The sequence below is a fragment of the Salmo salar genome, chromosome ssa10 (genome assembly GCF_905237065.1).
Source record: "Salmo salar chromosome ssa10, Ssal_v3.1, whole genome shotgun sequence".
NCBI classification, from domain to species: Eukaryota; Metazoa; Chordata; class Actinopteri; order Salmoniformes; family Salmonidae; genus Salmo; species Salmo salar.
In genome coordinates, this window is record NC_059451.1 from 50,678,361 (window position 1) to 50,693,339 (window position 14,979).

General features: G+C 41.7%; 1 protein-coding gene across 1 annotated transcript in view; it reads right to left on the reverse strand.

The window, feature by feature from the left end:
• si:ch73-61d6.3 (occludin) overlaps window positions 1-6,347 on the reverse strand; it is a 46,593-nt gene extending 40,246 nt beyond the window's left edge. Inside the window, exons 1-3 of the mRNA XM_014123589.2 lie at window positions 6,061-6,347; window positions 1,300-2,102; window positions 901-1,071 (exon numbers count right to left, since the gene is read on the reverse strand). Of these exons, the coding sequence (XP_013979064.1) occupies window positions 901-1,071; window positions 1,300-2,082 (954 nt within the window). The 5' untranslated portion in view covers window positions 2,083-2,102; window positions 6,061-6,347. The remainder of the gene's footprint in view (window positions 1-900; window positions 1,072-1,299; window positions 2,103-6,060) is intronic.
• Window positions 6,348-14,979: the final 8,632 nt, after the last annotated feature.

Consider the following 14,979-nt stretch of genomic DNA (forward strand, 5'->3'; position numbering starts at 1 on the left):
GCACGACAGCCCGCTAAGAGTTTTCCAAAAGGCACCGAAAGGACTCTGACCATGAGAAACAAGATTCTCTGGACTGATGAAACCAAGATTGAACTCTTGGGCCAAGCGTCACGTCTGGAGGAAACCTGGCACTGTCCCTACGGTGAAGCATGGTAGTTGCAGCATCATGCTGTAGGGATGTTTTTCGCGGCAGGGACTGGGAAACTAGTCAGAATCGAGGGAAAAATTAACAGAGCAACGTACAGAGAGATCCTTGATGAAAACCTGCTCCAGAGCGCTCAGGACCACAGACTGGAGCGAAGGTTCACCTTCCAACAGGACAACGACCCTAATCACACAGCCAAGACAATGCAGCAGTGGCTTTGGGACAAGTCTCTGAATGTCCTTGAGTGGCCCAGCCAGAGCCCGGACTTGAACCCGATCGAACATCTCTGGAGAAATCTGAAAATAGCTTGTAGCGTAATACCTAAGGAGACTCGAGGCTGTAATCACTGCCAAAGGTGCTTCATCAAAGTACTGAGTAAAGGGTCTGAATACTTAAGTAAATGTGATATTTCATTTTTAATACATTTGCAAACATTTCTAAAAACCTGTTTTTGCTTTGTCATTATGGGGTATTGTGTGTAGTCTCTGAATTTGTGATATCCCCGTCGCATTTCTTGTGATATCCCCGTCACACTTCTTGTGATATCCCCGTCACACTTCTTGTGATATCCCCGTCACACTTCTTGTGATATCCCCGTCATATTTATTGTGATATCCCCGTCACATTTATTGTTTTTTATTATTATATTTTTTCTATATATGTACTGTGTATATGTTGTTGTTTTTTACTGGCAAATAAAATCCATCAATCAAGAGTATGAGCATGATATTCAAACCAGTATGAGTTTTCCTTACCCAGTCCTTCACATCTCTGCCTTCAGAAACTAGTCCTCCAGTCTCAGGGGGCTGTTCCCAGTAGATGTTGGGCTTGCCGTAGCGCCAGATCTTGCCTCTGGTTTTGTGGGAGAAGAAAGCAGCCACGACCAAGGCAGCGGTAACCAGGAAGCCACACACCATGGCTACACCCTGAAGGAAACATATCAACGAGATTATGGAGGTCAATTATTACACAAAATATCTGAAATACTACATTGTTATTTAAGGCTTAAAGGGCTAAAACAAATACACAGTATAAGGGTTCAATAAAGGGGTTAAGGACCCGCCTGTAATCATAGACCAATTCTACATCTTCAGAGCACCAACACCACCAGAATCAAATGATACATTACACAGGTAGTATAACTGTTGCTCTACCTCTTGTGGGTCCACGTAGCAGTAGTGATAGAGGTACTGGTTATACATGCCGAAACCGCCCACTCCACCCATGTTAGAATAGCTGCTTCCGTACAGGTTCTGGCACATCATCAGCATAGGGTTGTACATCATGTTCTGAGAGCTCTGTGCCATAGGGTTCACCCCTACGATGTACACAATGGTGATGATGCCCTGGATGACAGCCATGATGACACTGACCACCAGAACCACCAGGAAGAACTTTCTGCTCCTGAACGTGGTCGATTTAGAGAAACCGGCCACGAAGAATCCCAGCGCCACAAAGAAGTTGATGGCCGCCATAGCTATCATGGTGCTTTTGGCCGAGTAAGGTGTCGGGTAGGAGTTACCATAGTTACCATAGCCTCCTCCATAGCCTCCTCCATAGCCAGAGCCGTAGCTGGAGCCATAGCCGCCGCCCATTCCCCCATAACCGCCACCGTAGCCCATCCCTCCGCCGTAGGAGCCCATCCCCCCCATCCCGTACTGCATGTCCCAGACCAGGGTGGAGGCCACACAGGCAAAGATCCCCACACAGAGCACTATGATTGTGCCAAACATGGCCTTGACGATGCCAGGAGGAGAGATCCACTTGTAGAAGTGTTGGGGCTTCTCTTCCATGTAGTAGGAGCCCGGTGGGGGTGGGTATGGGTCAAACTCACTCCTGGGCGGGTGGTAGCTTTGTGGGGGGCCGTAACCATTCGATTCCGGGCTGTATGGAGGACTGTAGACGGGAGGGCTGTCGTAACGCTGCTTCTCAAACATCTCTCAAAGATGGCAGGGACCTACAGAGACAAAATATATGCTAGTGGACACTAAGCACAACAACACTGAGACATAGCTTTGATGAGGTGTGAGGTGTGGCAATGTACAGGATTACACTTGACCTTGCTCATCTCAAGATTTACACGAATAGAATGAATCTACATGATTACACTTGGCAAGCTTTACAGTAATATAATTAAATACATATGTTTGCGCATTGCTATTATATTCCTGTTAGATGTTCTTTACTTGACTGGTCCCAACATGTATGACTTATAAAACAGACGTGTTTGATGATTGATTGAACATATACAGACAGCAGTCCAATGTATGTTCTCTTTTATTAATATTACCAATGTTAAGTTATTTAGAGGGGTTGCACCACGCCACCATTTATTTAGAGGGGGTGCACCACGCCACCATTTATTTAGAGGGGTTGCACCACGCCACCATTTATTTAGAGGGGTTGCACCACGCCACCACTTATTTAGAGGGGTTGCACCACGCCACCATTTATTTAGAGGGGTTGCACCACGCCACCATTTATTTAGAGGGGTTGCACCACGCCACCATTTATTTAGAGGGGTTGCACCACGCCACCATTTATTTAGAGGGGTTGCACCACGCCACCATTTATTTAGAGGGGTTGCACCACGCCACCATTTATTTAGAGGAGGTGCACCATGCCACTATTTATTTAGAGGGGGTGCATCAGGCCATCATTTACAACATAAACACTTTACAGATGACCTTAGCTTTGAGTTCTATGAACCAGCAAAGTCAGAACCAGCATGGAGATGTTGGTACCAGGAACCAGAGTTCAGACAGCAGCCCAACCCAGCACAATGCTGCTTTTCACCCGGGCCCCGTGGGCAGTGGGAGTCTCCTTCAACCCCTCAAATTGTCCTGCTGCCTTTGAACACTTCATATCCCATCCTCGGCCAAATTTGGTTTTGTTTTGAATTTAGGCCACACGTAACTGCTAGCCCACAGTATAAACAGACTTAACAATGGCCATTATTTTATAATAGTCAACAGGCAAAAGTTTGGCATTCACAACAAGCTGATTTATTTAAAGAAGAAAAAAAGATTTAAAGATTTTTACATTTGTGAAGTGCAGATGTGAAGTATTTATTTTAGTGCTGATGCAGAGGAGGCCATGTCAGTCTTTGACATCAAAAGACTGCATTGTTCCATCTATTTATCATGACACATTGTAGCACCGGGCAAGAACAGCATGTGGCTAAATTCATTAGATAACAGTAGAACAAGACATTATAGACTTCCTGCCTGTCTTACTTCCTGCCTGTCTTCCTGCCTGCCTGCCTGCCTTCCTGTCTTCCTCCCTGCCTGTCTGTCTGTCTGTCTTCCTGCCTATCTGTCTTCCTGTCTTCCTGTCTTCCTGCTTGCCTGCCTGTCTGACCTCCTGTCTGTCTGTCTGTCTTCTTGCCTGTCTGTCTGTCTTCTTGCCTGTCTGTCTGTCTGTCTTCCTGCTTGCCTGTCTGTCTGTCTTCCTGCTTGCCTGTCTGTCTGTCTTCCTGCTTGCCTGTCTGTCTGTCTTCCTGCTTGCCTGTCTGTCTGTCTTCCTGCTTGCCTGTCTGTCTTCCTGCTTGCCTGCCTGTCTTCTTGCCTGAAAGGGGGTGAAGAACTCCCTGTTTCCTTACAGTCACACTCAGACACACTGAACGGCCCAAAGCTTTACATCACGGAGGACAAACAAAACAGACAGGCCAGGCTCAACCCAGTACAGCCATTACTTCTCTCTCTTTATGACTCAGTTCAGTAGGGGTCTCTCCTGACTGAGAGCCTCCTTCTCATACACCTTCCCCTCATTCTCTCCCCCCTTCCTCCCACAACCCCTCTCCCCCACTCCATATCTTTCATTCTGTCTTCCCTCTCACCCCTCCCTCCCCTCTTCACTCCCTAACTTATTGTCTTTGGAGGGTGAAGGGAAAAAAGTCAAGACTGCTAGGTGTGGGAATTGTGGTTGCCATGGTATTTCGGAGGAAAAAAAACTGGCCACAGTAAAAATTAAAAAAAAGGACCTAACAAGAGCTCTCCTGTGTGGATACTGTGGGAGAGAGGGAGGGGCACATTTGGGCAGGAGGATCAGGTGTCTTCTGAAGGGGGTTCCACCTCTGTTTATCAATAGCCTGCCTAGTAGCTTCCATCATCATCACAGCATATTGGAAATAACTCCCTCTGCAGTGTGTAAAGTTTAGACACCTGGGTCCATTACACCTTTCCAGGACTCTGCATGTACGTGGTGATGGTACTGCCTCATCAAAAGAAACACCTCCGACTGGACATTTTGACAGAAGAGACAAAACCACCCCATGTGTTAGGGTGTCTTAAGGCAAACCTTAAGATGTGGTTAACGGGCTAAAAGCTTTAAAGCTAAATCCTTAACTGAAACAATAACAAAGCGGCCACCCCTACTCTGTTTTGATAAAAAGCTTGAGGAATGGGCCTGGAGAGATGTCACCACTCTCAAATTCATGGACAGAGCTATGGATGCAAGGACTAACCATCCATGACATCAACATTTTAGTTTTAACCATGTTTTGAGGGTATACAGTGTATGTTTACAGCTTAATTTCCATCCCTGGTTGTATCCACGTGTGATTGTATTGTGTTTTTAAAATCGTCAAATAAATAAAATAAAATAATACAATACAGTTTAACAGCAGCCTACAATTCAGAGCTCCATGTAAATGTTGCCTCTATGAAACAGACAACACAGTGATAGAGGCTGTTAAGCTGGAGTCAAAGATCAGCCACCCACTACTCACTGAGCTGCTGTCATCCAGTACAGACAGCCACACACTCAATCATCTCTTGTTGATAACAGAATTCTAACCCTGAATCACATGCCTCACATCTGTCAAAAACTATTATCCCCGTGCCTAATGTAGGCTAAGGATGGGGCACAGCTAGTAGTAGGTAACTCTAGTTACATGGCTATTAAAAACACTCTAGAGAAGAGCACTCTAATAAATCAAAATGAAGAATAAAGGAGTACAAGAAAATAATGAACAAATAATGTCTCAATCTCTCAATAGAGGGCTAGAGAGACTAGAGCAAAAATAACTGAATGTTTCTCCCTTAGAGAACACAAATGGGCATAATGCCAATGTATTTGAACTTTTTAGCCTGAGATGTTCCCATTAAAGGCTATCTGATGTTGTGTACAAAATAAGATCAGGTTTATTGAAGAGTCAACCAGGTCAACCACTAGGCATGTTTTCCTAATACAGGATGTAAAACTGAAAACAACAGAAATAACAGAGAAAAGCTACTAACAATGCAAACGGAAACCCCACAGGCCACACCTGTGAGTGCCCCCCTCAAGCGCCATGAGCGCATTTCACGTCTTTCAGAGCAGGCACAATTGCGAGCTTGTGTGAGAGAACGGAACACTTGACAATACATAGTCCAAAAGAAAACCTAGAGTTTAGAGCAACTAATATTAATTATAAAATACTCAAAACGTAGCCTAAAACATTTACAAGCGAAATAATAACCTATTTAAAATTGGTCGACGTTATTTTAATATTTAGTTTGAGGCCTATCCCACTTACAATACACTCTACAGGGTTTCCCAAACTAGGTCCTGCACCCCCTGGGTGTACCTTTAGGTTTTTTGCTCTAGCACTACACAGCTGATTCAAATAACCAACTCATCATCAAGCTTTGATTATTTTTAATCAGCTGTGTAGTAGTGCTAGGGCAAAAACCAAAACGTGCACCCAGTGGGGGCCCCAGGACCCAGTTTGGGAAACCCTGGTCAAGAAGACATGGTGTTCAATATGTAGCCAATCGAACACCATGTCTTCTAGACTGTTGACTTTTTGAACCACCGTAGAGTGCGTGGGAAAAGTCCTCAAACTAAATGTTAAAATGAAGTCTACCCATTTAAATAGGTTATTAGTTAGCTTTCTAACGGTTTAAATTCGATTTAACGCCCATTTCACTTACCTGAAAGTAAAAGAAAAAAAACTGACGGTTGTTGGCGCTTAACGCAGTGCAGAAAACACCGTCGTTTTGCGAGTTTACTTTGTATCCGTAAAGCTGCAGACCAGAGAGGTTGAAATGAACCTCTTTATTAGTGACCTGCTTTAGTTGTGGTGGCTCCCTCTTTCGTCCCGTCCTACGCGCAGAGACGGTTCTGTGTCTGTGAACAAGTGCTTTGTTGTGCTTTCCAAGGACATTGGTTGACTGCCCAACCCTACGCTGTCTGGAAGTAGGTGTGATTTGTACACTAGTCGACTACCCAATGTGTTATACGTAAAAGAAAAAGTCCATTGGTTGATTGAATTCTGAAAACACTGGTTCTGTGCATTTTCTCATACATTTGTACAGGTGTTAGCATTTTATCTATATTAGCATTTAATTACCACGTAAAAACCAATAGACCTATATTCAATTCTTTTGCCCAGGCTTTTTCAGAACTTTCCCCCCTTCAAGATAAGAGGAAAAACAAAAAAAAGTATAAATTAAACATTATATAGAAATTTGACTTCTATAAAAGGTTTGGGGTTTTGGTCAGATGTTTATTTCCATCAGAAAATAACATGTGCAAACTTTGCTCTGGTAAAGTACCAGTCAAAAGTTTGGACACCTACTCATTCAAGGGTTTTTCTTTATTTTTTACAATTTTCTACATTTTAGAATAATAGTGAAGACATCAAAACGTTGGAATAACACATATGGAATCATATAGTAACCAAAAAAGTGTTAAACAAGTCAAAATATATTTTAGATTTAAGATTCTTCAAAGTAGCCACCCTTTGCCTTGATGACAGCTTTGCACACTCTTGGCATTCTCTCAATCAGCTTCATGAGATTGTCACCTGGAATGCATTTCAATTAACTTCTTTGGGATAGGGGGCAGTATTTTCATGGCCGGATAAAAAACGTACCCAATTTAATCTGGTTACTACTCCTGCCCAGAAACTAGAATATGCATATAATTAGTAGATTTGGATAGAAAACACTCTAAAGTTTCTAAAACTGTTTGAATGGTGTCATATGGCAGGCCAAAACCTGAGAAGATTCCATACAGGAAGTGCCCTGTCTAACAATTTGTTGTCCTTCTGTTGCATCTCTATCAAAAATACAGCATCTGTGCTGTAACGTGACATTTTCTAAGGCTTCCATTGGCTCTCTAAAGCCGCCAGAAAGTAGAATGGGGTGTCTGCTGTCTCTGGGCGAAGAACAGCAGCAGAATTTGTGAGTGGTCAGCCTGGGGACAGTGACACTGGAGATGCGCGGTCACGAGACTACTCCATTTTTTTCTTTCAGCCTTTGAATGAATACAACGTTGCCCGGTTGGAATATTATCGCTATTTTACGAGAAAAATAGCATAAAAATTGATTTTAAACAGCGTTTGACATGCTTCTAAGTACGGTAATGGAATATTTCGATTTTTTTGGTCAAGAAATGCGCTCGCGCGTCACCCTTCAGATAGTGACCTGAACGCACGAACAAAACGGAGCTATTTGAATATAACTATGGATTATTTGGAACCAAAACAACATTTGTTGTTGAAGTAGAAGTCCTGGGAGTGCATTCTGACGAAGAACAGCAAAGGTAATCCATTTTTTCTAATAGTAATTCTGAGTTTAGGTTGTCCCAAACTTGGTGGGTGTCAAAATAGCTAGCCGTGATGGCCGAGCTATGTACTCAGAATATTGCAAAATGTGCTTTTGCCGAAAAGCTATTTTAAAATCTGACACCGCGATTGCATAAAGGAGTTCTGTATCTATAATTCTTAAAATAATGTTTATGTATTTTGTGAACGTTTATGATGAGTAATTAGTAAATTCACTGGAAGTTTTCGGTGGGTATGCTAGTTCTGAACGTCACATGCTAATGTAAAAAGCTGGTTTTTGATATAAATATGAACTTGATTGAACAAAACATGCATGTATTGTATAACATAATGTCCTAGGAGTGTCATCTGATGAAGATCATCAAAGGTTAGTGCTGCATTTAGCTGTGGTTTGGGTTTTTGTGACATATATGCTTGCTTTGACAATGGCTGCGTGATTATTTTTTGGCTGGGTACTCTCCTGACATAATCTAATGTTTTGCTTTCGCTGTAAAGCCTTTTTGAAATCGGACAATGTGGTTAGATTAACGAGAGTCTTATCTTTAAAATGATGTAAAATAGTTGATTGTTTGAGAAAATTGAATTGTGGTATTTTAGTTGGTTTTGTATTTCGCGCCATGCGATGCCATTGGCTGTTGGCTAGGGGTTCCGCAGGCGGAACGGGGTTCCGCTAGCGGAACGTCTGTCCTCAACAGGTTAACAGGTGTGCCTTGTTAAAAGTTCATTTGTTGAATTTCCTTGCTTCTTATAGCGTTTGAAGCAATCAGTTATTTTGTGACAAGCTCGTATACAGAAGATAGCCCTATTTGGTAAAAGACCAAGTCCATAATATGGCAAGAACAGCTCAAATAAGCAAAGAGAAATGACAGTCCATCATTAATTTAAGACATGAAGGTCAGTCAATCCGGAAAATTTCAAGAACTTTGAAAGTTTCTTCAAGTGCAGTCGCAAAAACCATCAAGCGCTATGATGAAACTGGCTCTCATGAGGACCGCCACAGGAATGGAAGACCCAGAGTTACCTCTGTTGCAGAGGATAAGTTCATTAGAGTTACCAGCCTCAGAAATTGCAGCCCAAATACATGCTTCAAAGTTCAAGAAACAGAGACAGCTCAACATCAACTGTTCAGAGGAGACTGCGTGAATCAAGCCTTCATGGTTGAATTTCTGCAAAGAAACCACTACTAAAGGACACAAATAAGAAGAAGATAATTGCTCGGGCCAAGAAATACGAGCAATAGACATTAGACCGGTGGAAGTCTGTGCTTTGGTCTGATGAGTCCAAATTTGAGATTTTTGGTTCCAACCGCTGTGTCTTGTGAGACGCAGAGAAGGTGAACAGATGATCTCTGCATGTGTAGTTCCCACCGTGAAGCATGGAGAAGGAGGAGGAGGTGTGATGGTGTGGGGGTGCTTTGCTGGTGACACTGTCTGTAATGTATTTAGAATTCAAGGCACACTTAACCAGCATGGCTACCACAGCATTCTGCAGCGGTATGCCATCCCATCTGGTTTGCGGGACTATTATTTGTTTTTCAACAGGACAATGACCCAACACACCTCCAGGCTGTGTAAGGGCTATTTGACCAAGAAGGAGAGTGATGGAGTGCTGCATCAGATGACCTGGCCTTCACAATCACCCGACGTCAACCCAATTGAGATTGTTTGGGATGAGTTGGACCACAGAGTGAAGGAAAAGCAGCCAATAAGTGCTCAGCATATGTGAGAACTCCTTCAAGACTGTTCAAAAAGCATTCTAGTTGAAGCTGGTTGAGAGAATTCCAAGAGTGTGCAAAGCTGTCATCAAGGCAAAGGGTGGCTACTTTGAAGAATCAGGTGGGGCACAGCCAGTGAAATATCAGGGCGGAAAATTCAAAAACAACAAAATGTCATAATTCAACTTTCTCAAACATACGACTATTTTACACCATTTTAAAGATACACTTCTCGTTAATCTAACCACATTATCCGATTTCAAAAAGGCTTTACAGCGAAAGCAAAACTTTAGATTATGTTAGGAGAGTACATAGACAAAAATAATCACACAGCCATTTTCCAAGCAAGGACATGTCTCAATAAAACCCAAAACACAGCGAAATGAAGCACTAACCTTTGACGATCTTCATCAGATGACACTCCTAGGACATTATGTTACACAATACATGTATGTTTTGTTTGATAAAGTTAATATTTATACCCAAAAACAGCATTTTACGTGGGGCATGATATTCAGAAAATGTATTCCCACCAAAACGTCCGGTGAATGTGCACATCAATTTACAAAAATACTCATCATAAACGTTGACAAAATACATAACAATTATTAAAAAAATTATAGATAGACTACTCCTTTATGCAACCGCTGTGTCAGATTTTAAAATAGCTTTACAGAGAAAGCACATTTTTCAATATTCTGAGTACATAGCTCAGCCATCACGGCGAGCTATTCAGACACCCGCCAAATTCGTGGCAACCTTAACTCAGAATTAGTATTAGAAATATTGTATTACCTTTGCTGATCTTCGTCAGAATGCACTCCCAGGACTGCTACTTCCACAAGAAATGTTGTTTTTGTTCCAAATAATCCATATTTATGTCCAAATACCTCCGTTTTGTTCGTGCGTACAGATCACTTATCCAAAGGCATAACGCGCGAGTGCGGAACGAGAGGCGAAAAGTCAAAATGTTCCATTACCGTACTTAGAAGCATGTCAAACGCTGTTTAAAATTAATCTTTATGGTATTTTTTACGTAAAATTGCGATAATATTCCAACCAGACAATAGCATATTCATTCAAGAAGAAAAAGGAGGGGCGCGCTCGTAGGACTGAGCATATCCAATCCCTTTGTTGCCAGGCAGACCACTCAGTAACTGAGCTCCTATACTCTGTCCAGTGACAGGAAAATGCTCAAACCACTTTCTGAAGGCTTTAGACAGCCAATGGAAGCCTTAGGAAGTGCAACGTCACCCCACAGACACTGGAGCTTCGATAGAGAATCAAAAGAAGAACTACAATTCTCAGACTTTTCACTTCCTGCTTGGATTTTTCTCAGGTTTTTGCCTGCCATATGAGTTCTGTTATACTCACAGACACCATTCAAACAGTTTTAGAAACTTCAGAGGGTTTTCTATCCAAATCTACTAATAATATGCATATTCTAGAGTAGTAACCTGAGTAGAGTAGTAACCTGTTTTAAATTGGGTCCGTTTTTCATCCGGCCGTGATAATACTGCCCCCTAGCCCAGACAGGTTAACACTTTTTTGGTTACTACATGATTCCATATGTGTTATTTCATTGTTTAGATGTCTTCACTATTATTCTACAATGTAGAAAATAGTACAAATAATGAAAAACCCTTAAATGAGTAGGTGTGTCCAAATTTTTGACTGATACTGTAGGCCTATCCATCCCAAATCTAAATAATAATATTGCAATTGCAACCCGTATACTTACATTCAAGATGAGGCAAGTCAGTATAGCTGCTATGATCAGCCATTTCACTACCTTTTTGAACCAATTTCTATTGCATGAATGCACCCCAGTATTTCTACTTTGCACACTCATCTACTGTCAAATCTATCATTCCAGTGTTTTAATTGCTATATTGTATTTACTTCTCCACCATGGCCTATTTATTGCCTTTACCTCCCTTATCTCACCTCATTTGCTCACATTGTATATAGACTTATTTTTCTACTGTATTATTGACTGTATGTTTGTTTTACATGGTCCCGTGTGGCTCAGTTGGTACAGCATGGTGTTTGCAACGCCAGGGTTGTGGGTTCAGTACGGAGAACAAAATGTATGAAATGTATGCATTCACTACTGTAAGTCGCTCTGGATAAGTGTCTGCTAAATGACTAAAATGTAAATGTAAAAAATGTTTTACTCCATGTGTAACTCTGTGTTGTTATATGTGTCAAACTGTTTTGCTTTATCTTGGCCAGGTCACAGTTGTAAATGAGAACTTGTTCTCAACTTGCCTACCTGGTTAAATAAAGGTGCAGTGCAGGCAAGGACAGTGAGATCCTATGGGATGTACTGTACATGTGGTCCAGAGGCTACACAGAGGGACTGGGATTGTACACTGAGTGCACAAAACATTAGGAACACCTATTATTTTTCATGACATAGACTGACCAAGTGAATCCAGGTGAAAGCTATGATCCCTTATTGATGTCACCTGTTCAATCCACTTCAATCAGTGTAGATGAAGGGGAGGAGCCAGGTTAAATAATGATTTTTATGCCTTGAGATTTGAGACATGGATTGTGTATGTGTGCCTTTCAGAGGGTGAATGGGCAAAAAAGACAAAACATTTAAGTACCATTGAACAGGGTATGGCGGTAGCTGCCAGGCGCACCGGCTTGATTGTGTCAAAAACTGCAACACTGTTGGGTTTTCTTCATGCTCAACAGTTTCCTGTGTGAATAAAGAATGGTCCACCACCCAAAGGACATCCAGACAACTGGACACAACTGTGGGAAGCATTAGAGCCAACATGGACCAGCATCCCTGTGGAATGCTTTTGACACCTTGTAGAGTCCATGCCCCGACAACTTGAGGCTGTTCTGAAGGCCAAAGGGGGTGGAACTCAATATTAGGAAGGTTTTCCTAATGTTTTGTACACTCAGTGTAGATCCTTATCTACTGGCCGTGTGGTGCCAGGACAACAACCTCTCCCTCAACGTGATCAAAACAAAGGAGAAGATTGTGGACTACAGGAAAAGGAGGATCGAGCACGCCCCCATTATCATCGACGGGGCTGTAAAGGAGCAGGTTGAGAGTTCAAGTTCCTTGGTGTCTACATCACCAACAAACTAACATGGTCCAAGCACACCAAGACAGTCGTGAAGCGGGTACGACAAAACCTATTCCCCCTCAGGATACTCAAAAGATTTGGCATGGGTCCTCAGATCCTCAAAAGGTTCTACAGCTGCACCATCGAGAGCATCCTAACTGGTTGCATCACTGTCTGGTATGACAACTAGACGGCCTCCGACTGCAAGGCACTACAGAGGGTAGTGCGTACGGCCCAGTACATCACTGGGGCCAAGTTTCCTGCCATCCAGGACCTCTGTACCAGGCGGTGTCAGAGGAAGGCCCTAAAAATAGTCAAAGACTCCAGCCACCCAAGTCATAGACTGTTCTCTCTGCTACCGCATGGCAAGCAGTGGCGCCAAGTCTAGTTTCAATTACCTCGACTAACCGGTGCCCCCGCACATTCACTCTGTACCGGTACCCCCTGTATATAGCCTCACTATTGTTATTTTACTCCTGCTCTTTAATTATTTGTTACTTTTATATCTTATTTGTTTAAGTATTTTTCATAAAACTGCATTGTTGGTTAAGGGCTTGTAAGTAAGCATTTCACTGTAATACCTGTTGTATTCGGCACATGTGACAAATAACATTTGATTTGACATGCTTTGTCAAATGTATGACATGATCTACATTTCTCTTTTTTACTCTCTTTATTTATTCTCTTTTTGTTCTCAGTGGTTGCTTAATTCTTTGGATATCTGAGGTGGCCTAGTTATTAATTAATTCCCAGGAGATACTGTATGTGTTTTGTTTTTGGTGGATGGCTCCACCTTTCTATAGCTTTTGGGTACTGTAAGAATATTGACATCACAGTATCACTTACCTGTTAACGCAGTATAATGACACACCAGCATTAAGTAAACAAGAAAATGTACACATTTTACTGAAATACAATATTAACTTCTCATAGACAGTACATTAGAACTAAATATCTTTCTTATGAGGTAAACGATCACAGACAGTTCCACTAACAGTTTTCTTTTTATTTAAAATAATCTGTATCATTATCTGTGCTGCATTAAATTCTGTTTTATTGAAAGAATGTTTGACAGAGTACCCAAACATTTTTCAATAGGACCTTTCCCCTTTTAATCTGATGCTCATCAGAGGGTGTGAGTCCATTCTGTAATCACTAGATGGCCATCTGTGGCCCCGCAAACTGGTGTTGTCCCGTTACAGCATTCTTACTGGTGTTCTTCCTGGTTCCTTTCTATGTTCTGTGTACCGGTGAGTCTCTGTAATGTACTGTATATCTATGTCTGCAGCTGGTGGCAAACCTACAATTTTCCTCTCTGGGGATAAATGACATTCATTAATTAGTTGATGAGGAGTTCAGCTGGAGCACACTGAGAGGCTTATGTGAATACTAAAGGACATTTTACTGACTACTTGTATGGCAGTAGTCAAAGGCCATTCTCTTGAAGATTGAGTTCATTAGCTATACTCAGTCCCTTTGTCTGTTGTAGTCACCTTTGATTGTGTTGGGAATTGCACCTTGCTAACAAGCCAATATTCAGCACTCTGATGACTGACAGGTTGCATATATCCTTAAAGAGATAGTTTTCCCCAAAAGGCTAGTCAGATGTTTTACAATGTATACAGAGTAAGTGGTCTTAAGTTGACTCGTGTCCATATTCCCCATACCATGTTGGGTCATCATGTAGTAAGCCTGTCATGTGTATATTAGGATAAAGGCCTCAATCCCTAATCAATGGGAAAGATTGGCACCATGTAATTAGATGGAATTACACTACGCTAATATTTTCTATTCCTTCAGTTTTGAGGCCTGCAGATTTATGACGTTGCCATGAGCAGCTGGGTGACTTCCAACACATAGACAGTGTGAAGAAGCTGTATAATATATCATACTAGTCCAGAGGTGATCAGAGCGACAGCAGGAAATTTGGGCAATTACTGTTTACATTTACATTTAAGTCATTTAGCAGACGCTCTTATCCAGAGCGACTTACAAATTGGTGCACTGTTGTTCACTGTTTGTGGACGCGGGCCTGTGTGAGCGCCCCTGAGTGATTTAGGCCAACTGTATAAGATCATGCCTCTATCTATTTTAAATTGCTAGACATTCTCATCTCTAAAAACATCCATTTATCTTTATTGATTTTATTTTTTTATTTAACCTTTATTTAAACAGGGAGTCACATTGAGCTTAAAATATATTTTACAAGAGAACCATGTAAACATTACAATAAAAAACATAATATTAAAACAACATACATGTGTATAAAACAATAAAATTCAGCACAATATATATATTTTTTTAAATAAACATTTAATAAAATCAATCACATTCAACTACATAGAGGTCCTCAATCAATAATTAAAACTGCTTGAGTGGCATCAGCACATCTAACTGCAGTGAACTCTGCAGATTGTTCCACAAATCTGGAGCATAAAAACAAAATGCAGATTTTCCCAAATCTGTGGAGACTGGAGGG